The sequence below is a fragment of the Motacilla alba genome, chromosome 2, assembly GCF_015832195.1.
Source record: "Motacilla alba alba isolate MOTALB_02 chromosome 2, Motacilla_alba_V1.0_pri, whole genome shotgun sequence".
Taxonomy (NCBI): domain Eukaryota; kingdom Metazoa; phylum Chordata; class Aves; order Passeriformes; family Motacillidae; genus Motacilla; species Motacilla alba.
The window spans coordinates 66307888-66331440 of NC_052017.1; the positions used below are offsets into that span (position 1 = coordinate 66307888).

Here is a 23553-nt window from a genome sequence, read left to right on the forward strand (position 1 = left end):
TCAAATGGGCCCATATAGTACCCGATATTAGCCCTGTCTACAGTGGCAAAAATCAGTTTGGTAATTCAGTAACAGGCAGAAATTTTAGCCTCAGGCTCGGTTCCATTTTTAGCCATCAGGGAGCAGCCAGCAATGCCTCGCGAATCCGTGCAGCAGCGCACATCTGGGCTGGAGTCACACGCTCACGCTGTTACTGTCCAGATGAGCTCTTTTTTCCCTTTGCTCAAGTAATACTGAATTAAGCCACTTCATTACACTTAATTGGAGCCAAGGGATACTTCCAGGCTCTGAGCTTTGGTGAAGATTTGTATTTACTGAACATTTCTCTTATCTACTGCCCTGCCAAACATGTTTCTTTGACAGAAGCAGGCAGGATCCTTTTTCTTTATATTTTTCCCCCAGAGGTGCATGCTGCCTTTCCCTTGTAGACTCCTGGTTTAAACCCATACATGCCAGCAAGCCTCTTAAGAATAATTTGTGCCCAAAAGTATTTTAGGAGCTACCAATAATTGCCCCAGACAACAGTTAACCTCATAAACACCAAGACTGACATGGTGTAGTTGAACTTTCTCTGCAGACTGGAAATCTTAACTGAACAGGCACCCTCCACAGCCCTTAGAGATGAATTGTCCTGACCAGAAGGAATACATATCAGCACAAAAAGATGAAAAAAGATGTGACATCAACTCCTCTCTCTCACCTGCTAGTTCACCTTCAAGATAGACTTAAAGATTTGTACAGACTCCTCCTCATGCAATAAAATGTCATAAAATGTCAGGAAGTATCAGGCTGTTATTCAAAACCATTAATCTAAAAGAAGTGTGACCCAACTTTTTTTAGTAGTTTTTGGTTTTTTAAGTCAAAGGCAGCTGTTATTTTCTGGCTCATAAGATGTTTTCTAAAATTCAATAGAAGCCTTATAAATATTTAGCAAGTTCCTTCAAAACCCAGTGCTTTCTTTTCCTTATAGTTTAACCTTCCAGTGTTCTGATCTGGAAAAGAGAAGACTGTATTCCAAACTAATCCACTGAGACAAGAGGGAAAAAAAAAAATGTTGGACTTTTTCCTCTCCAGTAAAAGCAAGTAAGTGAATGGATGATCAAAACCCATAATCTCTCAAATAATACAGTTTTTTTCAGGCATACCAGAACAATCTGAGGCATTTTCCCCCTCCATACAGAGATATTAGCAAACAGCTAAACACAATTTTTTAGTATTTGTTTTCAAGAATATTTAGAGGCCAAAGTCCACCCAGGTCACCAGTGAGGGTGAATATTTGTAGCCAATGGAGTCAGACCTCAACTGAGTGTAACACTGAATATGCAATATGCAGGTTTTACTATCTTAACTCTTTTAACGCCTGCATATCTTTAATATAAAGGGGACAATTAATAAATATATATGCACTTTTATTTACAGATAATGTACAGAAGCCTATCCATGTGTTAATTAGAGAAGTACACTTTTCAAATATGATTTTATATTTTACACATACATGAAAGAGTCCTTTAAGACAGCTGCAGGAATCTGTGAGCCACATCTTGTCCACCTCTGTGAGGATGATGTGACAAGTCCCACAGACTCATCTGAAGTACAAAATGCTTCAGCCAAACGTCCCCCTCCTTCCCACCAGTAAAAGTAAATAAATAAAGCAGGAAAAGAAACAAAAAGGGAGCCTTGAGGGACTGGATGAGTCAGAGGTTAGTAATGAACTACAGACACTCATCCCTGGGTCAGCGGTTCACGCCTAGCCCCGGTCAGGAGGGACAGGGAATTGCTGGCAGCCTGGGCCTGGAGGGAGCTGCGTTAGGATTCCCAGTCCCAGCAGCGGGATCCCCTCAGCATGGCTGCCAGTAACGGCAGAAGGAACGCGGCAGAAGGGAATGGAAAGACCCAAAATACTTGCCAGCTCTTGGACAGAGACCACCCTGGTGATCCCCACCAGGTGCTCCTGTTTCTGCTCTGTCTGTAGGGAGGCCTCTAGCACCCAGGGATGCCCAGGACATGCAGATGTCAAAGGACATACATGTCACAGCTTTGCAGTGCAATCCCATTTTGGTGCGCTTCTGGCATGGTGTGTGAAACAGGGATCCAAGGTCTCCCCAGCATCATTGTTGCACACAGCCACTTTCAGAACAGATAGTTTGTAAATTTGTTAGGAACAGGGTATACTAGGGGCCATACCCTGTACTTTATCCAATACCTCATTCTCTTTCCCACATTGCCTTGCTTGCTCAGTTTACTCCGAGAAAATGTTATATCCACATAAAAGTTGAAATTTCTCCTACTCGTGCCCTGCTTCAGTGACTGTCACAGAGCAGCGCATCAATTTCTTCCACAGACACTTTGCAGAGTTTTCCTTCCTGCTCCACAAGTAGGATCTCTACTTTTGGAATCTGAAGCAGACCAACACTTGCCATTTTTCCTGCAGCGTGTCTCCAAGTGAACAATTATCTAACATCTGTGAAAACTGCATGACTGTATGGACTTTGATCACTTCTTCAACTGGGCACTGATGTAACATCCTAACAAGCATGCTCATCACCCCAGGAGGCACTCCAGCAATCTGCAAGTTGAAGCACAAAGGGAACACTGATCTCCCAAAATACACACCTTCTTCCCCATCACCTATTTACCCAAGTATTTCTCTCTTTTCCCCAGAAACCACACTCCCCACAGAACAACCACAACCTATCTGAAGCTGCCCTAAGAACTGCCAATCATCAAAGGCTGATCCCTCCAAATAGTACCAGTGGAAAGGCTGGAGAAAGATGGAGCAGAAAGGAAAATGCCCATGAAGTCTTCAAAGAGAAAACAAATTGAGCTTTTTTCAAACACTGCTGGTTTTGATTTTTTTTTTTTATTTAATGCCTGCAGCAGAGGAACAGTTACAGTCCTGACAAGTTTCAGTAGAAGTAATGAAACACTTTTGTACCACAGCATTACTCTGACATTTAATTGACCATGTATTTCCAGCTTTTACCCTTACATGATTCCTCCATCTGAAACATTACTCTTTTAAAATTAATCACTCCATTTACACTTGTTTGGATTTTTGTGTCACAGTTTCTACCCTGCCTCTCTCACTTTTCCTCTCTCATTGCCACTGAAAGACCAGAAATTATTTTGTACCTGTGGTCAGCATGTTGAATTTTCTTCTGCTTTATTTACTTTAATATAAGTCCAGCTGAGAGCAGATCAAGTCTGAGCTAATTAGCAGTACTTTTCAAACAGGCTGCTACTATTAAGTTGAAAGGGGATATGTGAATTTCAGTACACAACAGCAATGCCAGCAGTGCTTTAAAAATCCACTGCTTCTCAGCAGATTCTTTCTTTATTTACAGACAAAGCTTGCAGCTAAGTCACACCCTCATTCACACCCTACCATGCCCATTTCCCATAAGGAAAGGACCATGCAATAACATAACCCTGTTAACATGAACAAACCTATATTTATTTTCAGCCTTATCAATATTATTGCCTAAGCTCAGTCTTCTCCAGGACAGCAGCTGGTAGCACAGAGCAAGCCCCTCTTGCATACCTGTTCTGATGTTCCTGCAGCACCTGGTAGATGCTGATAAGGAAGGTTTGGTTTTTAAAGCTTCCCAAAACGCAGTCCTTGTAGATCCGAAACTCAGCAGCTGTGACAGCCTCGCCCTCAGGAATCTGAGACAAATTAAATTTGAATTCCTTGTGGTGCCGCTGGTGAGGCGTGAACTCCTTGTCATACTCAACTGCAGATGGGAAAAGGAAAGAAAAGGAAAAAAAAGGAACCATGACTAAAATTTAACAACAAAAGGTTTCTACATGCTGCCACCTGTTCCTTCAAAAAAAAACAAGAATCTTGTTTTTTTTCTCCAAAGATAGCCCTGGTGAGTGTCAGGAAAACTTATGAAATTAAAGCTTTTTAATACAGTACTAAGTGAAGATGAATGTTCCTCCTCTCTTCCTCTCTAGCCAATTGCTTTTGGATTTTCTACTTTTTAAAGAAAAGCCAGCTTTGACAGGTGAAATATGACCATGCATTTTGCTCCCGTGTAAAACTCTGAAGCTTGTGATCACTCCCAGCATTTCCCACCTGTGTCTCTCCAGGTTCTTTACAGCATTTCCCTAAGTCTCACAGCTCTCTTCCAAGCAAGGAGACACGTAGCTCCATTTTGCTTTAGCACACACAGGCACAGGCAGAACCAAGTGACAGCACCAGGTCAACCAACTCCCTAAGTGCCCTAACACATCCTGTTTTCTGGTTCCCAGGTTTGTACACTAGCCATTGGACCACCTTCTGAGTGATTATGATTAGCATGACATTTATTTTGAGGGTTGAAGTCAACCAGAGCTCCCCCTCCTTTGCAGAAGCTTATTTTAGAAGGAGAGAGCTGAAGAGCGACCACTTTTAGTTTCTGGTCTTAGACCTCCTTGGGTACACTCTCAGGCACAGGATTTAAGACAGACACAAAGCAGAATTCCTCCTTCTTTAGGTCTCAGGATTTGCATTTTCTCTGTTTGAGGCTCCCTGTGCAAACTCTGCAAACTCTCCAGTCCTACTCTTGTATTACTTGATTACATCTCAGTTTAGTCTGATTTTGATTAATTGTTTGTTATTTTTTCTAATTTTCTACTAGAAATTGCTTAAAACATTAACATATTATATAAACATACAAAATTACATCTTTACAAGCCTGAGGGGACAAAAAGTAAAAACAAAAAGCCGTTCCCACCAGTGGAACTGGAGGAGTGTATGCCAGTGATGAATAAGTCACCACTACATTATCATTAGGGACACGATTACGTGCACAGGCAGCAAAGGAAGAACAGATCCCTTTTAATGTTTGTCTTTGTGGTCACTTTTTGTTGTTCCCCCCTGCCCACATTTAATACATCAGACTGCAAAGGCGTCCACGAGCCTACTCTCACAACATCCCCATGAGGTAAGCAGCAATGCCTGTTCTCCAGCTGGGATACTGAGTCACTGGGAGAGTGACTTGTCCAAGGACAGGCGGCGGAGGCTTGCGGCAGAGCCAGGAATGACAGCCAGCGTGCCTGAGGTTCGGCACTTTACCCACAGGTTACCTCCCTGAAGAACAGACATCTCCCAGCTGCTGGAAACAGCCCATGGAGACTTTCCCCTCTACCTTGCCCAACTGCCTGCTCCTCCTCATTCTCCAGTCACAGTCTCATCCGTCCTCTCCCTTTCTTTTGGCAGCCCTTCCATGGCTCCCTGTGAGACAGTTAGTCACATCCTTCTCTTTGAAGCTCACCTGGAAATCTTTTCACCTCTGCATGATTGCTGCCAAGGGTTCTGTGGGACACCACACTGGGGAATGCCCTGTTAAGGGCTGCCACAAGGCAAACAGGCAAATTCTCAAAATGCTGTCAGAGTCAGACACCGCTGCCAATTTTGTTAGTCTTGCACTGCATCTGTCTGAGCAGCTCATATGTCAAACAACAAATGAGGGTTATGGGCTCTATGGCTTCCAGAAATGAGGTTGTGACACCCAGCATCTCCGTCAGAGACTGTACCAAGGCCAATGATGGTAACGCACTCAATTCCAGTGCCACTAGGAATTACCTCTCTGGCTATTAGTTATGGGTGATCTGGGCTTCCCTTTGGAGCACCTGCCCCTGTATTTAATGGGGACAGATTCCAGCAATACTGGACTGGTTGGTGTCACTTGCATGTACGCCCTTCTGAGACAGGATCCGAGCTGCTAATAACTCTCCATCCTGAGGAGAGTCCCACAGGATGGACTTCCCAAAAGAGAGGAGTCATGTACGTTGAGAAACTTGTAAGTAGCCAACCAGTGAGAAATGGCATTGGGCTGCTTGCAGCAGGACGTGCTCAGCTTGGCCCATTTACTCGCTGCTAAAAGATGAGAGGATGTAATTAATGGTGAGGGAATGTCTAAATCCACGGGTTTGGAGAGGCACGCACACATTCGCAGCAACAGTTCTCAAATTAGAACTTGCTACATCCTCACTCATGGCTGCAGTGACCAGCTGAAACCCACATCCCCTTCCGTGCTGTCACAGGGATGAGCTGACCTACAGGCGAGGTGCAGTGAGGCGGCTTTTCCCCAGGCTTGTGGCTGAGGATGATAAAGAAGAAGCAGGAAGAGCAAGGGGAAGGACACAACCAGGATAAGCAACACAACTCCATCGGGATGCCAGAAAGCTAAAATTACACCAGAGGCAGCAAAGGAGCCATTGATGCTTCCTGCCAGCTCTTGCCCCATATCCAGATGTGATATGGTCTCTCCTTGTGCACGAGAGAGCCTGGACCTGTCCCACACAGCACTGAGCTCAAAATGAGCCCAAACATTGCTTTTTGTTGTTCCTTTCTGACCTCAAGTCAGCACAGTGGCCTAACCTCTCTCATCACTACAAAATGCGCAGTTTAAAAATGATATACCCAAACTCTAGTCCTTTAAATCAGTGTTTTCCCACACTCCTCTCCTAAAAAGTCAAATACCAGTCACAAGAGGAAGAAAAGCCCACCAAAATAACTACCACAGAGCATGACAAGTAGCAGCAGGTATGATGCTTGACTCCAATTACCCTTTCTCAGTTTATAACTTGCCTGATATATTCACAATAGTATTTTCCTGTTTTTTTCAAACTTTCTTCCTTTATCCCTGTCCTTGCCCAAATATGCCACACAATCATAGAAGCTGACTAAACTGATTACAGGGGAAACATTCAGACTGATTTCGTTATCAGGCTTGGCAGAATAAACAACCCGAAACACACAAACAAGGAAATCTTTTTTTAATCCTTCAGATTAAGCAATTCAGCTTATTCTGTTATAAGAAAGGCAGGTTTCTGTTATAAGAAAGAAATACTGCTAAGCTGATGAAGCTGATGGTGTCCTCCTCCACTGGGATCAGTTCAGAAGCAGCCCAACAACATCACAGGATGGAAAAAAGCCTACATTAAGCTTGTATGAAGCAAGTATAAAAGTTTAATGAGTTGGAAAGTTTTTCTGGCTATGTATCTTCCCATGATACAATGGAGGGAGGATTTTTTTTTCTTTGTGGGAGTGGTGAGATATTTAAGTTCTATATACTCATTGTCACCCCATCAAGCTAATAATCAAATGTTTTCATTCAGCAAGACAGCTTAAAAATATAAAATGCCAACAGTCCTTCTCTGGGGGCTTTTTGCCCCCTGGAAACTCTTCATTTTTAACAAAGAAGTCAAGTTTTAGAACAGTAAAATTTGGAAAGGCAAGATTCAAGCTGCTGGTTCCCAGGATTACCCAGTCTGGATTGATATTGCGTTACAATGCATCAGATGAGCTTGTATTCAAAATACAGACAGCATACACCAAAATGCAGTGCAACAGCAAAAAGCAGAAATCATTTCTCAAGCTGCTTTCCCGTTATTATTTTTTCCACATGAATACATTTGGGTCAGTCTGACCGGTGATGTGAAATCCAAAGCTAATTTCCGTCTGATGATGGACATAAGAATGTCCCAACTGTGCAAAGCTCTTGCAGGGAAAATCAGGCAGCTCACAGCTGGGGCAGGTTGGAAGGTAGAAGCCCTGAGTGGTGTTGGGCCCCCATAACCTTTTCCCAGAGGGCTGGCTGGAACCTTAGGACCAAGCCAGGCAGAAACCATCTTTGTAAGGCATGAACTACAGCCTATATAATTCATCTTCATGGTCAGACTGTATTAGCCCAAACATTACTATTCTTTTGCTGGGGTAAGTCCTTGGAGGTTACAAATCCAGGCCTGCAAGTAGGAAAAGGAGATGTCAAACAGATTTTAGCCCATCATGAGCCAGAGGAACTGCCCACTCCACCATGCAGGTCTGCCCCCATCCTGGCTGGTGGCTGCTCCTTTTCTTGCAATGCAAAGGAAGGTGTGAGCTCTGGATATCGGACTCACCTCTGAGTTTTCACTAGAGCCCATTTCTGAGCAGACTACCAGAGCATGCAGAAAGAGTTAACAGAGAAGCCTGCTAGTAGCTCTTTACATTCCCCTTAACAAATATTTTTAAATACTATACAAACACAGCACTATTGTTGAGCAGTTAAAAAGGCAAGAATGGCAAAATTAGGGTTACTGTGGTTTTGAATTTTGTGTATTCTAATTCTAACCCAGTGTTGCAATAGCCAATTTCAGCACAAAATGTCCCTGGTTTAAAAATAGCGTGCTGCTTACAATACTTGTTATTTTAAAAAACTGCACAGGAAAAAAGAAAAAATTAATTGAGAAATTAACACATCTATTTTGGCAACTATACCATCCTACTTCCATTTGACTGTGTAGCACACACCTTGGACCAAAGGAAGCATAAGTCTAATGACAGCCATGGAAATAAATTCTCCTTCTGCACTGGAATTTTAAGCATTTCTTTTTGGATCTAAATAAAACCAGTATGCAGAAATAACAGGTCAAGAGCCTTTCCTGAGGAAACCAAATTTTCACTTAGAACAGCAGCACCAAGTATCATGATATCTGGTGATTTTCTCCAGTTCTCAGCTGCTGAGAAAAGTGTTAGGTCAAGTGCTCAGGTGAGAATTAAAATACTGGCTTAAGAAAGTTTCTAGTTCAAATTCTAATAAAACAAAGCCAAAAATACTAACCTAGAGCTCCAGAAGTAATTTTTAAAAAATAAATTTCCTATATAAATAATTATTATTTCCATAACAATGTGCCTTGGAGAGCACAGGGAAGGAGTGGGGTTGCAAATTAATAAGACGGGACTATTTAGGACATTCTGCATCTGTCCTGACCCCAGCAAAGCTGAAACTACTGAAGAATCTTTTGCATATCAAGATCTTTAATGGTGACTTGGTTTTGCAGGGCCACATGCTCCAGGAAAAGCAGTCAGGACTCACAGCCTGCTTATGCAAAGTGAGTTTTGCATAAGTATTCCTGCATAAGATTTCAGTTTGAGAACAAATGTAAGTAGTTCCTATTTATTTCTCCTCAGCCTTTACACGTAACCCACTCCCAAATAAAATGAGAAAACATCTGAAAACTGGAATTGCTAACAGGAGATTCACCACCACATCTACATAATCAGCATAAAGGCAATTCCTCTGTATTACATCACCAATTTCTGCTCTAAGTCAACAGCATTTATCACATCTGGAGCAATGAAGCAGTCTATTATGCCTCAAATGCTTTAAGCATTACTAGAGCTCCAACAGTCCCCTCTAATAAATGGACCATGTACATATGTGACTGATCTATCACTGTGAACTTCCATTGGCATCACCAGAATTTCTTCAATACTGGCAGACAATAGCTTGCACAGAACAAAATCCATGTAAGCTTAAATTCTCCCTTCTTGATCTTGGTCCACCGTTGCTAGTTGCTTCTTTTGAAGCAAAAGAGAGTAAGAATGTGGGGGTTTGTACACCCAACCTGAGGGATGTCCAGCTTTAGAGAAAAACTCAGTCTTTATTTGGGTCTTACAATTTGCCTTCTGTTTCACAGCGGATCTACATGGATGGAGTCTGCGGCACATTCTTTTTACTCTGAAGAGATGCCCACCATGTGCCTGAAGGCTTCTTTCTGTTTTCCAAATCCATCAGGTCAATCTAAAAAAAGATACCAAGTCTCCCAAACAGTCCCACATCTCTGACAGAAGATCACAACTGCAGAAGCATTGTTTGAAGCTGACATTTCTTCCTAAAATAAGCAGCGTTTCCTAAACACTGTTTTAAAAACTGCAGAGTACAACCCAAAGAGCACAATGAACCAGTTTAATATCTTCAAATAGGAAGGAGAGAAGACTAAGAGGCTTTACAGGTACTTTCTGCTGTTTAACAAGGAAACAGAAGTTACATTGCTCTAGGTGGACGTGCAGGTTCAAGAGCAGGTCAGCAGCAAAAACAGATGTCTCCAGAAAATAGTGAGGATGCCTCAGAAAGGGATCACTGCTGCCTCTTTTTCACAGTTTCATGTATACAGTGTGTGCCACTGTCACTTGGGCACCAAGATAAAGAGGTTAAGTGGTCCATCCCACTGCAGTGACATCCTAAATCCAGCTTACAGACAGGACTGATCAGTTTCTCTTTACTGTAAAGACCCAAAAGGAATCAAAACTTTCCCCTTTTCAAAACTATGATTTATTAAAAATCCATTTCACAGGTGGTAAGTAGGACAGTTCTTTAAAAGACAAGAAACTCAGATGAGACATTAAAATACAAGGTCTGAAAGCAAACCCCTCTCTGCCCAACATGCACAAGAGGTGGGGAGACGATTTCTTCCCACCTTGGTCTCAGCCCAGCAACTTCAACTACCTTCTGCAATCACAGCAATGCTACATAGCCTCCCGGAATCTCCTAAAAAATGATGTTTCCTTCTTTTACCCCAGTCATGATGAGGGATTCATCACCTACATCAAGTCCATTGCCCATTGCTCCTGCTGCTGCTCTTCTACATGCCAGATCTTCCCAAATTCCCCCCTCCCCCTTCACCCATTTCTGAAAAGCAGAATGAGCAAAAACAACTAATTCCAAAAAGAAGCAGTTCCTCTGCTTCTCAGACACCTCCCCTGGATTTTCAGTACAGTATCCCAAACAAACTGACCAAGGTTTGCTCTCATGAATAAGAGCACGTAAAAGTTTGCCGGACCTCTCTGATGAACTTGTCCTACATGCACAGGGATAAAAGACAGTTTTTAAACATAAAAAAAAGTCAAGATACCAACGGTTCAGAGTGGCATTGCAGCATTTGCTGATCCCTCTGGGTCCAGCTGAGGTGGGTTAGACACAACAACCAGCTGTGCAACCATAAATGTAATGCAGTTTTAAGTTAATGCCCAGACACCTTTACAATAATATGAGGATTCAAGGCCAACAACCTCCAAAAGGATGCTTTCTTCAAAACAGCTCTAATATCACATCTGGGCCGACAAAATATAAAGTGGAATTATTCCACTGGCTTTGGTGGAGTGATGCCAGTTTACGGCCGATGAAGATCTGGCTTTATGCTCAATAGATGTGTGTGCCAGAAAATAATGACTCAGAAAATAACCCATCATTAATCCAATCCCAATATAATTATGGAGATTAAATTTAAACAATAGCAAATCTCTCTCTAAACACAACACTCTACACAAGAGCTTCAAAGGAGGAGGGGTTTTTACTTTTGGATGAAATATGCAATTGAGCTCTTCTTTGTTTCTTTGTGCTGGGAATCAAGCTGGAATCGGCTTGTAAAATCAGATTAAAATAGTTGCACAACAGCTTCCTTTCAGGATTCTTGAACCAAAGGCAGTCTAAAAATCAAAATAATGCCCTAATCAAATACATAATACCCATGGGACATCAGAAAGTACTAAAAAGGCATTTTCACATTTTCACAAAGATGCCTACTGTATGGCCAGTAAAGCTTTTCCACTCTGCAATGGGAAGAGGCAGCAGTGGGGACCAGCCTTGCTCTAGCACATGATGGGAAAAGCCAAAGCAAAGCTGAGGAAAAGGAGAGCCCTTGGCAAAGTCTTGGGGGGCAGCTAAGCAAGGAGGCTGGCTGCAGGCCACCAGCACCCCTGCCACCAACACTCACTTCTGGCCTTCCTGGGCTGTCCCCCTTGAAATAACAGAGATCACTTTGCAACTGCTTCCACAGCTACCTCCTTCATTCCTTCCCCACAGCTTCCCAACACAAATGTTAACAAAGCTGGTGTTTTCTTTCCATATGCTGGCACATATGGCAGGTCCCTGCACAGCAAACAGTGTTGTATCTTAGGAAAACAAAACATCTTTTCGCTTAAGAGATGCCAAACTGCTTTATCAAAGGCACTACTGTTTGCATTTTTGCGGCAATATTAATGCAGTTCCCACTGAGAAGCTGATAAAGACTCTGACTGAAAAAACACCCCTCTGGAAGAAGTGATCTGAAGCTATTTCTGTATTGCGTTTCCAAATAATTTGTGATTAAAATAATATTATGCTTTTCAAAAAGCATTTCTATTTCACAGCCAGGCTTCATGCATGCACAGCCAGCTTGCAGGCGGGGAGAAGCCGATGCTGCCAGCCCATCGGCACAGAGACATGATCAGAAGTGCTCTGCAGCTGTGCACATGGTGGGAAGAGAATTCTCCTACTGCTCCTGCTTGCTTCCTTGGCTTAGCATTGGCTCCTGTGTCCATACCCACACAGTAACTGCCTGGGACACTCAGAGCCACCCGTGGAAATCTTCTCGCAGCGTTTCCCACCCTCCAGGTTCGCCACAGGTCACGCTGCATTTCCTGCTGGCACGGCCACTGGCACCCAGCTCCCTGGAAGCACAGCTGCCCTGGGTGCATTGACTGGGTCTGGAAATATTTTCAGAATTTTTTTAATGGCATAGTCATCTCACACCATCCCTCAAAATTATCTGTCCTTCTGCAGGAATTTCAAGCAGGACAGACCAATTCACTTGCAAGTTTGAGCTAAATTTCAAAATACAGGTTGTGCAAAGTGGGGAAGTTTTTTTAATTTATGGACATTACCCTCTCTCCTTTTCTTGCAGATGAGGTTTTATGTTTATTGGCATGACTGTGAATCGACTAGCCTCAAGTAGGAAAGCAGGCAACAGATGAATGTTTGCAATTTAAGTTGCAAGCTTTCATTTTGTTGAGAACTCATCTCTTGGCATCACAGGCCAGTTTCAGCTTTTCATTTAATAGCCCAGCTGAGAAAGATATCTCCAGAGCACAATGCAATCAATCCCCATAAAAATACTGTCCAGAGCACTTAGAGTTTTATAAATTTTTGGAAAAATTTAATCCAGCACACAAGACTCAGACACACAGAATTCAGCCCTGCTCCAGAAGTTTATGGGCTGTCCTGGAGACTACACCGCTGTTGTAAGGGCATGGCCATTGGTGACATGACTTGCAACTCCAGCTGATACCACAAAATGCTGTTGCCTCACTTATTGTTCAGTATTTAGTATTTTTCACAGGGCTCTAATTTCAAATGACTGAATTTAGCAGCATCCAAAAGACCACCAAAGAGCATAGGCTTTGGGGAACGGGCAGGGCACTCTGTGAGACAGCATGAAGGACATCAGACTTGGCATGAGCCAGAGAACAGAAGATAAAAGAAAGGAGGAAGCACTGCCCCTAAGAAGGGCAGAAAGTGACCGCAGGGATAAATAGAGTAAAATCATGGTCTGGAGACCCCACAAATTCCCAACCTTTAACACGACTACAAAGCAAACACTCTTTGTGACAGTCAAGGTAAGAAGATGCTACAGCTCTGAAGACTGAGGAAAGCGAATACATGAAGTGCCTGAAGAAACAATGAAGTGTTTTAAAGACTATTACTCCTGGCCATGTATATTTGTCCAAGGAACAGCACGTTTGTAAGTGAACCTCCCTTCAGTGCCTCCATTCACTATGTGCTGGCTTGGCACACTGATCCAGAGGAAGGGGTTCCAACATATCACTGGTATGGGAGATTCTCAACCACCACTGGGGTTGAACACCACCACAGTGTTAGGACAAGTCCCTGCGCCAACTGGAAGAAACAGCACCTTGGAAGACATTGATCTACACAGAAATACCAGAGCACCTTTGCTAAACCCACCATTTCTCTTGCCACCCTTTTTATTTATCACTCCTTCCTCCCTGTCCTTCTGTCCTGGTCACCCTGACAGGTTCCCTGAAGGTTCAGACAAGACTCTCTCAGGCTTAGGAAGCTGGCAAAGAGAGAGGATGGGCAAAGAAGGACAGAGGAAGGCAAAGGAAACTCTCACCACTTCCACAACCTTCTCCAGCAAAGGCAGGAGGGCCATGAAGCCGCTCACGGTGCAACCCTAACACATCTGGGAAGTGCTCAAGAGCAGCAACCATGAAAACTGAAAAAAACCCCCAGAAATCCCAGAATATTTTACAGCCCTTACAGCAATGTGAAGTAAGTGTTCCTCCTTCTGAGGCAACAACATCTTGCAAAGCACTCTCCCCACACTACCCCTGTGTCATGATTTGCCCCCACCATGCACGCAGCCAGAGAGAACCGAAGGGAACTCTTGGCATGCCTTGCTCATAAAAACCGAGATCTCCTGCCCTACCATGCCACTGAACTCCCATTTTTTAATCTATCTACTGGCCATGCGAGCAGGGTGCAATTTGGGAAGTGACTTTTTTATCCCTGAAACCTCATCTGCTGTCAACCAACATAATGATGCTGCAGAGAGCCAAGCAGCCGTCAGACGTTTAAAAATTTGCAGCCACTGTGGGCGGTTGGAGCAGAGGTCAAAAAATGGTCATTAATAGTTTTACCTAACCTGCAGTTTTCAGCTGCTCAAAACACAGCCTTAAAAAGAAAAGAAAATGACATCACACAGCTTTAACAATCTGCTTAGGAGTAAGGAATTTCACTCTTTAAGAAAAGAAATTAAGAAAAAAAAAAAAGCCTTGACAAAAATGCCTGGTTTAACTAACAGCTTTGGTCTAAGCCTTCCTTTTTCATTATTTTTTATATTCCCATATCCCACAGTGACCAGAAGCATACTTGGAATGTCTCTGTCCATCTGATAAAGCCATCAGTGGCGGCAGCCCGCGCCGGGCCTGCGGGGGACACAGCTCCTATTCCCAGCTGCAGAGCGCAGTACCCAGCCCGGGTGAAAGCCAGGGAGATGCAATGCTTTGGGAATGATGGGAGACTCCCAGTCAGGGTAGGATATCCTAGGGGAAAAGTAAGACTTGAGGAAAAGCACCATTAAAAGAACTATTAAAAGGGGATTTGTGGAATAATCCTTAGTTCCACATAGTTGGCCTGACTTACATACAGTAGCATAACTGGGTAATTCACCTGAAAAACATCCAGCAGGAAAAGGGACAGACTCTGCCAAGTACTACTTTTTTTTTTGTCTCCCCTTTCTCCCCCCTCCGCCTTCACTGTCACCAAATACTCAAAGCAATCCTTGGGCCCTAGGCATTTAAAAATCAAAAGTTTTCTACAAATGTTCTTAAAGTAATAGCATATAAATTGACTCTGAGGTCTCAGGTTAACAAAGAGGAAATTAATAAACTTCACTGGTTAAAAAACAACCTGGTATGTTGGTATTTCTAGCTTTCAGTTTATCTTGCCCTTTTTTTGTAAGTTATCAGGCTCCTTGGAGACAGAATTTAAAATGACAAAAAAAAGAGAATGTGTTAAAATTTTCAGCAGAGCTGCTTGCCCACAAATTAATTTTTAGACATTTGGCTTCTGCATCTTCACTCCTTGCAATCATGTCCTGGCTGTTTGGCTATTCCAGCATTTCTCTGCCCCACCCAATCCAGCCTTGTCATCACTGATTTTATTTTTCCGCTCTTCTCTCTTAGTAATGCCCTCCTCTCTTGCCTTGACTGGTCGCATGCCATCCTTGGAAAAAAACATCAAAACTCTTTCAAATTTGAGTATACATAAATATATAGAGAGAAATCAATTCAAATAAATGCCTAAAACAAATTTCTTCTCAAAATACATTTTTTTATCTTTAGTTGTGCCTGAAGTGTTTTTAGTGTTGTCAACAACTAAATTACCCAGACACAGATTTTAGTTTATGACTCAGTTTATGATTTAGTTTGTGACTATTTATTTTAGTTTATGACTTTAGGCACATTGGTTAAAAAAATTACTTTTTTTTTCCTTAAGTCCTTTAAAGAATTTTTTTTTAAGTTACAGCAGGAGGGTAATGCTAAGTATCTGACAGTATTAACAAGACTCCATGGAGACAGCTGCCATACCTACTCAGTTTTTATTTGTGTTTTAATAAGAAAACCATCAACCATAAGAAAGTTTGGATCAGGTTAGCACATCAAAGCACACTTTTTACAAACATATAGACAGTGGGGAGAGTTGAAAAGCACCAGACTTTTTTAATGCAAATTTACGGAACCTTTTTCACTCCTGCACACTAAGCCACCCTAACAAGTGGGGTTGTGGCTTCAGCAAGTGAATCTTTTTATGACTATTCTCTCATAGACATATAAAACTTTTATAATGTTTGCATGCAGAGAAAAAGGCAATTAATTATATGGCATGTCCTAGCGAAGAACTTCCTCCAGTCAAAATAGGAGAACAGGAACCTCAGTGTTACATAATTGATGTTATTAGCTGCAGCTGCTATCATACTTGGAGAAATCTCCAACTCAGGAACAGCAGTGATGAAGTGCTCCAAGATGAGTAATAATATGCTTGATATTAAGGGAGGGGGATAAAAAGGATTCTAAAAAATGTGCTCTCTGGTACATTAACAGTCTCAGATAATTGCCAGGCAGAAAACACTGTGAGATACCAAAAGAAAAAGACACCACATTTAAAGTGTTGTCTCCATGAAACTGAAATTGAGGAGGGGAGAAGTGGGTAGAGAGGAAACCCTGTATATTTGCCTAACCTATACGAGTCCTAATGCTCACACGTGTGTTGTAACAAGATTGGGGACTTTGAAAGCTCTAATCAGTAGGTGCATGAGCAAATATTTATTCTAATCCATTCCAGCTCTCTGTGGTTTGTAAATTCCCTAAGAAAAAAAAATTGCAGAACAAACCAGTCTAGACCACAGAATTTGGCTACTGTATGCTAGTTAGAAAATTACAGGAAATATACCAACTCAAAAGGGATTATTTGGGTGGATTTTTTGTTTGTTTTCTGAAGACCTGTGACTACCTGATATGTGTGCACTTGTTCGGGCAGCTGAGGAGAATTCTTTTGAGCATTATTTCAAGCATAATCACTGCAATATTGAATTCCACATGCTAGATGTCTTGGTGCGGTGTTGATGTATATAACCTTCCAGATTCTTTCTGACCCACACTTTTCATCTGAAGACATTATAAAATAACCAAAAAAAACCCCCTCCCTAACCTCAACAATATCACCTTTGTATTTCAAGATCCTGAAGAGCTTGTAGCAACATTATTTTTCACCCTGGTACTCAAATGCATGGAAAGAATCACTCGATATCTTTCCATCAGAGGAAAATCTGAGACGGAAAACATTTTATATAGAAGGTTTATCTCACTGGGGATAGCATCCATTCAAAGTATTAGAAGGTCTTTCCAACCAGTATTAGAAAACCTTTTCTATGGGATGAAAAGAAAAATTTTTGCCTTTACCATGTGGAAAATATCAATAGTTTGAGCAACTCCACGTTATGCTGAGCCAGAAAGGGGCTGGGTGAAACATAGCTCTCAGCTTCTACTGTAGGCACTGAGATAAGGCTGGGGACCTAAAAAATCCTGGCAAAGATAATATATTTTCTAATAAGTATTTTCATAAGAAATTATTTTCTCATATTTATGCTTTTAATATTTTGGAATCTGATTTTTTTTTTCTTCTAGGGAAAACAAAAAAAAAGCACAATAAGTTTTTTCAGTGGGAAGAAATGTTTTTCAAAGAGAAGATTTTATTCTCTATACAAAAAAACCTTGATACTCAACAACAGCAAAAATCATTCAAACCTAACCTACCATTCAACTATTTTAGCCCCATATGTTTAGCTCAATTTTATGAAAAGTTTCTTTCCTCTGCCACTGCCTTTCTGCTCTTTCTTCAGCAGAGCAGCAGCAACTGGGATGGCTGTTTGTCATACGACCAACCCAAGTTGCATCTCACCCAAAATGGCTCAGAGCATGGGCAGTGGCCTGATAACTAACCTTGAGATAAGGTTATTACCCCCTGTGGTTTGCTACACTCAAATGTGTGCTTTGGCTCAGTGTGTCACAGACCAGTCCTGTTTGGGTATCGTGGGATTACAAAGCACAAACACCAAGATCTTTAGTCAGGTATCTGAAGCAGTAGGACTATTTAATATTTTTAAAAGGAGTCAACTGTACTCTGCACACAGAAGAAAGTGTGATTGAAAGGCTTTGAAGAGACAGTCAAGTGTGAATTTTGCTTTCAGAATGGATCGAAGGGAGAAATATTATCTAGTCTATCCATAAATAAATGCAAGTTTAGCTGGATTTGCTAAGGTTTTCAGTTTTGGTTACATTGCTAACAGCAAAATGTGCACTGATAAACTTTCCCAACTAGTACACATATAAGTGTGGAATCAAATACATGTCGATCTGCTTTGAATAAAAAATAAAAAAGTTTTGTTGTTTTAAAATAAAGAGAAACATGAATGCAATAGTTCAATGCCTTAACACTTACAACCTGCTGTTAGATACGAATAGTCAATGCTCAAATTAACATTCTCAGCTCCATACTCATGATGTCCTCCATGCAGTTGAGGCTAAAGCTGCATTTCTGTACAGCTCAGGTAAAGCTGTGGGATGCATTTTCACTATAAGCTTCTTCAAAGACTTGCATTTCTTCTATATGCAGTTTTAATGTTTTATTTTCTGACATGGAATGGTTTTCTTCTTAAAACTGAAAGTTTCTGAAAGGCTGTACACTCCTAAATAACCAGCTCGGGCTGAATCAAAAGTCTTTTGGACCGATATGTCATATTCAGAATACAACAAATGCTCCTTCTATCCCTACCTTTCATTCCTTGTCCAAGGAGATACAACTTACAAGTTCAAATATTACAAGTTCATGCATTAAGCAACAGCAAGAAACTGCCCCTCAGAACCTCTTTCAAATGCAGCCACATTTGCTAGGAAAGTTATGGTCTTGCTTGAATTCCACATAACTGGAAAACAGAGCTTCAACGGGGAATGTTACTGAATGAGGAGCAAATATTTCTTATTTATATTCCAATTTGAAACACTTTACAAACTTTATGGCTACCATCACAGCTCAGATGCCTTACAGGAAAGCATTAAATGACGAATGTCATAGGAACACACCCAGGGGTCTTGGGATCCTGGAGTTATCATAGATCTAGAAATGGAGCTTCCATTTCCAAAACCTCAACACTTCCAAATTGATGCCCTTTAATGTCAGACTGGAACAAAAACATCCCAAAGTGAACCAAAACCACTGAAATCATATTTCACTGAAGCAAAAGGTTTCATGCTAACAGTACATAAAAACTCCCAGCTTGTAAGAAAACACAAATCACTAGATGGAAATATACAAATGGACTAATTTCACCTCAATAGAGGGCAGAGCAAGCTAAGAGAAAGAGGTCAAGAAACTTGACCCAGTTTCATCAGAAGTTGCTGCTTTATAGGTAGAATCCAAAAGTACACTTAAGCCATTCCTGGTAATTCACAAAGAACTCAGCTGAGCTGAAACAATTATCAGAAACACAGATGGCCTTGGCCCTTCTGGTTTGAGCGCGAAGGCTCAACCAAAACCATGCCTGACACTCCTGAGTTATTTGAAGCACTGCAATCAAAACTGTGCCCAATTGAAAGCTCTTTAGGACAAGTTATTTAAGTGATGGAATAGCCACATCTTTCACAAAACTAGAAGGGGTAGGTAGAGACTCATGAAAACCCCTTTCCATTCTTAAGCCGTTGTTAAGAGTCTTGTGAAAACCCCTTCCCAACTGCACTTTGCTTTTTTTTTTTTTTTTTTTTTGCTTTTTTTCCTCCAATAAAGACCTTGGAAAGACCTTGGAAAACCAGAATGTAAATTATTTTGCAGCTTCCCTTACAATGCTCTTCTTTCTACAAGATGAAATATTTTTCTGGCACCCACAGCAAATCTATATTTTTAATACCAGTAGCATGATGGAGAAGCAAGGCAATTTAATGGTGGAAAATATTCTACTTGATTTTCCTCATTTCCCAATAAAATTGGCTGAACTTTATTTGGCTGTTCACCTCCACCAACTCAAGACTAACATCTGCTTTTTGGTCTATGTAGGTAATAGAAAGTTTCCATATATTTCGAGTTCATTTTGCATTCCTATAGATAGCAGAAAACTGTAACAAAAGTTTGCATTTGCAGAAAATAGCATCCACATCACAACGTACAGGGGCAGACATTCAAAAAGACTAGAAAATACATGATCAAATACTGCATAATCTACTTTGCTCAACAGCTATTTTACCTGCTAAAAATCTACTCTCCACTGCTCATTTAGTGTACATGCAGGCACTAGCTAAACTTTTATCAAGGTTACAAATGTTACAGTGTAAAATATGTGTTTTCAGGCCATTTCCTAATTTCTCCTGTAGATGTAACTGTGTTTTATAGATAGGAAAGGGCTCTGGGGCAGATGGTATCATCAAGCACCAGTGTAGGTGCATTAATAAAGGAATGAAACTCTCCCTCTCCTTTGATCAGCATATGTAATAGCATAATCACAGATGAGCTGCAGCTCTCATGTTTCTTTCTCCTGCCCACTGGCTGCACCTTTGCTATGACTCATGAAACATTGTCGGCATGTGGGTTTTCCACCCTCCAACCGAGTTGCTTCCTTCCAAGTGTGCAATCCCTTGCTCTCTCACGAACACTTACGAAACCAGCAGTAGTGGGACGGGGTAAAAATGCTTGCCTTCATTTGGGTGATGAGAGACTGGCAGTAGATAAGTCTACACAGATGTTCAAATTCACTATTTTCCAGTCTGCAAAGTTTGCATCCACATCATGAAGGCCTCAGGAGCTCCATACCACCAGTTATCATCTAGGGAGGGCCATGGTCTTGTATCAACACAAAGCGCTACATTAGCTCCAGCAACAGACACTTGCCTACATCAGGAAGAGAACCTCTGTGGCACATACACCCCATCCACTTCTCTTGCCTCTCAAATAACAGGTCAAGACAATTGTTAGAAAACTAAATTCACGTCAAGTTAAGTCTTCCCTTCGTTCTGGCTGCATGGACCAGGATGCCTGCATACTGCATTGTCAGAGACCACTGGTGAGACACTGGGAGGAGAGCATATGTGCTTCTCTCTCAAGCACCTGAAAAGTGAGAGAGGGAAACAAGTTGCTGGTTCCCCCAGCACATTCACACCCCCAGCACATTCACCAGGAGAGCAGTGGCAAGGACCTAGCTTTTTCTTACCAAGCACAGAGGTTCATCAAGGGAGTAAGAATTTTGGAAACATTAACTTCTTCTGCATATTAGATTTAGCTTTGATAATTGGACAAGAGGAAAAAGGCTTTTATGATATATACAAACCCACTTGGAAAGCACATAAAATAGAATTTATAAAGCTGACAAAAGCCTCTGAGTGGAAAAATGTGAATTTTAGCCTCTTTTACATGTGATCAAGACTAATGAGAGGATTGATGCTAGAGTCTGTTCACAGAAGTTTGACTGGCCACAGCAGTGTTCATGCAAGCTCAGGGTGATTGGGAGGTGCCAGTGCTCTGCCAACTCAGTGCAAGTCCCTGGCATGCTGGAGTGCCAGGACATGGGCTGGAAGCACCGGCCCAGATCCCAGGAGGGTAGTGCTTAACTTCTAACTGCAAGTTTTAAGTGAGTTAGAAATATATGACGTGTTGGAGTTGAATGGGGTTAAGCCACTTGTCTAGACTTAGCCAACCACATTTTGAAATAAAGCCTTTTAAGACTGAGACTATTCAGTGCAGTATTTTGAAAGCTTTATGCTACTGTACTCAAAATGCTGGGGATGGAGTGAAAACAGAGAAGACAAATCCCCTTCCACAGGGCAGCTAAATCTGAGGTTTAGATCTACAAATAGTTTAAATCCCCAGGAAGAACTTGCAAATGCCCAGAATAAACTCCCTATTCTTTGTCTATGGAACCTTTCCCACCCCGTCCCAGCCCAGATAAAGTCTCAAGTTCAGATGTAAACCAAATTTGCCAGCTGCAAAAGCTTAGAAGAGATATTCACAATAAACTGGCCCTCACTAAATAAAGAAAAAAAAATAACAGCTAGAAAAACTATACAATTCTCTTGCCATTGGCTTGCTTGTGGACTCTGAAAATCCCTAATGAGTGGTGAGTGGGATGTGGCTAGCAGTCAGCAATGTCTCCTGCACACACACACTTTTTCTATGCAGTCCTCCAAGGAGAACAGAGGTTGTCTGCGTTTGACCACATTTTCATCCTTTTCTGCCTGCACCTAACCACAAAGAAAAAACAGTATCCACACAGTGCATTCTTTTCCCAGCATGAGAGCTGCTCTTCCACTTTTCCTTGGGACAGCTCATTTGCTAAAAAGCGCTTCATCTCGCAGCAAGGTAAGCTGGGATGCAAAAACCAGGACCATGAGCTTTATTTTTTGGGGACTGTCAGCCAAATTAGCTCTTGTAGGGATGTAGATCTATTTCTGTCTGCAAAGGATTATACACTGAAACCACTTCTGACAGTCCAAGTTAAACTGCAAAGAGGAGGAGGATGGGGATGGGGTAGGGGGTGAGGCCTTTCCCAATGTATGGATCAAAGACAAGAGTGTATATCCTGTCATTGCTTAAAAGCACTGGAATTTTTGCCAGATTACATGTGGTTTTCAAATTAAAAAAGAAGAAGAAGAAGAAGAAGAAGAAGACTCTATGCTTTCCTTACAGTCTCAAAATTTCAGAAGTTTAAGGAAGCATCAGAAATAATGAGAAGCGGGTGATGCTGGTTACTGTGGTTCAGCCAATTGTCCAATTTCCCCTGCCTCTCAAAGTAAATAAAAATAGACAACTCCAGTGTTGTCAGGGAGGGGGAAATATCAACATCTTTCTAAGCCTTTCTGTTTCCTAAGAACAAATGTTCAAATAAAAAAAAAAAAACAAAATTCAAAACCAGGATCTCAACTGATCTATCCAATAACAGATTGTGACACACCAGCTTAATGTTCAGGACCGTGAAAAAGGCTCTAAAAGAAAGATTTACAAGATTCATAATCCTGTTGTAGAAACGTCCTTCCATCAGGCCCTGCTGATCAGAATATTTCCTTTGACATTCAACAACAGAAGCTGTATGAGGACTTTAAGAGATGATACACCTAAAAGAGCAACATTGATTTTAAATTCAGAAACATTTAATTGATTGTGCTTCCTTTTACTAAATCATATAAAAAGTAAGCCACAAAGCAATATACACTAATTTAACTTATCTTCCCACTGTTTTACACAGCCACAAAATCAACACTGATATAATCTATGCCTTTCTGAGATAAATGTGCCAGTAGTCTAGGTTAAAGGAAAGGTCTGAATGAAGAATGTTACCACCACAGAAATGTGTTCCTCTTAAGATTTTATACTGTAGAGACTATTGCATTCCTTAAAGTTATGACTAAGGCAAATTGTCCACATGCCACTCCAAAAAAGGCAGTATATTAAGCAGTTTCTTAGCCAGTCTTTCCTGAATTATTTAGACTTAACAAGGAATGATAAACCATCACCAAAAGTGATATTTCTGACAAGGCAGAAGAAGAAGACACCAGTTTCTTTTAGCTACTCGTTTTCAACATCTACCACTACAGTAACAATGCCAAAAGTCACCAGAGATACTGTGTGGTATGTTGGAAAACCTATCTTTTTGCCACTGAAACAGCAATAGAAACTGCAATAGCCCTTCTGGGTAAGGGCTTTTGAGGGCTTTGGTTTTGGTTGGGGGGGGGGGGTGTTGGGGTTTTTTTCTATTTTTTTGGTTTGTCTGGTTTGGTTTTGGTTTTGTTCGATTAGGTTTTTTTCAGTTTCAGTATATGACCGAAGGAATGTAGAAGGTAAAGTCAGAAATGGGAAACTCCCAGTTGAGAAGTAGCAACACTTTCTTGCTTGACTTAGGTTGGACACTTACTCTCCTCTCATA

The 23553-nt window shown here is 41.5% G+C and overlaps 1 protein-coding gene across 2 annotated transcripts in view; it reads right to left on the reverse strand.

Moving 5' to 3' along the window:
- Nucleotides 1-23553, reverse strand: part of BMP6 (bone morphogenetic protein 6) — an 88120-nt gene that overhangs the window by 21466 nt on the left and 43101 nt on the right. For both annotated transcript variants that reach the window (XM_038126729.1, XM_038126728.1), the window contains exon 2: nt 3542-3734. In XM_038126729.1, the coding sequence (XP_037982657.1) occupies nt 3542-3734 (193 nt within the window). The remainder of the gene's footprint in view (nt 1-3541; nt 3735-23553) is intronic.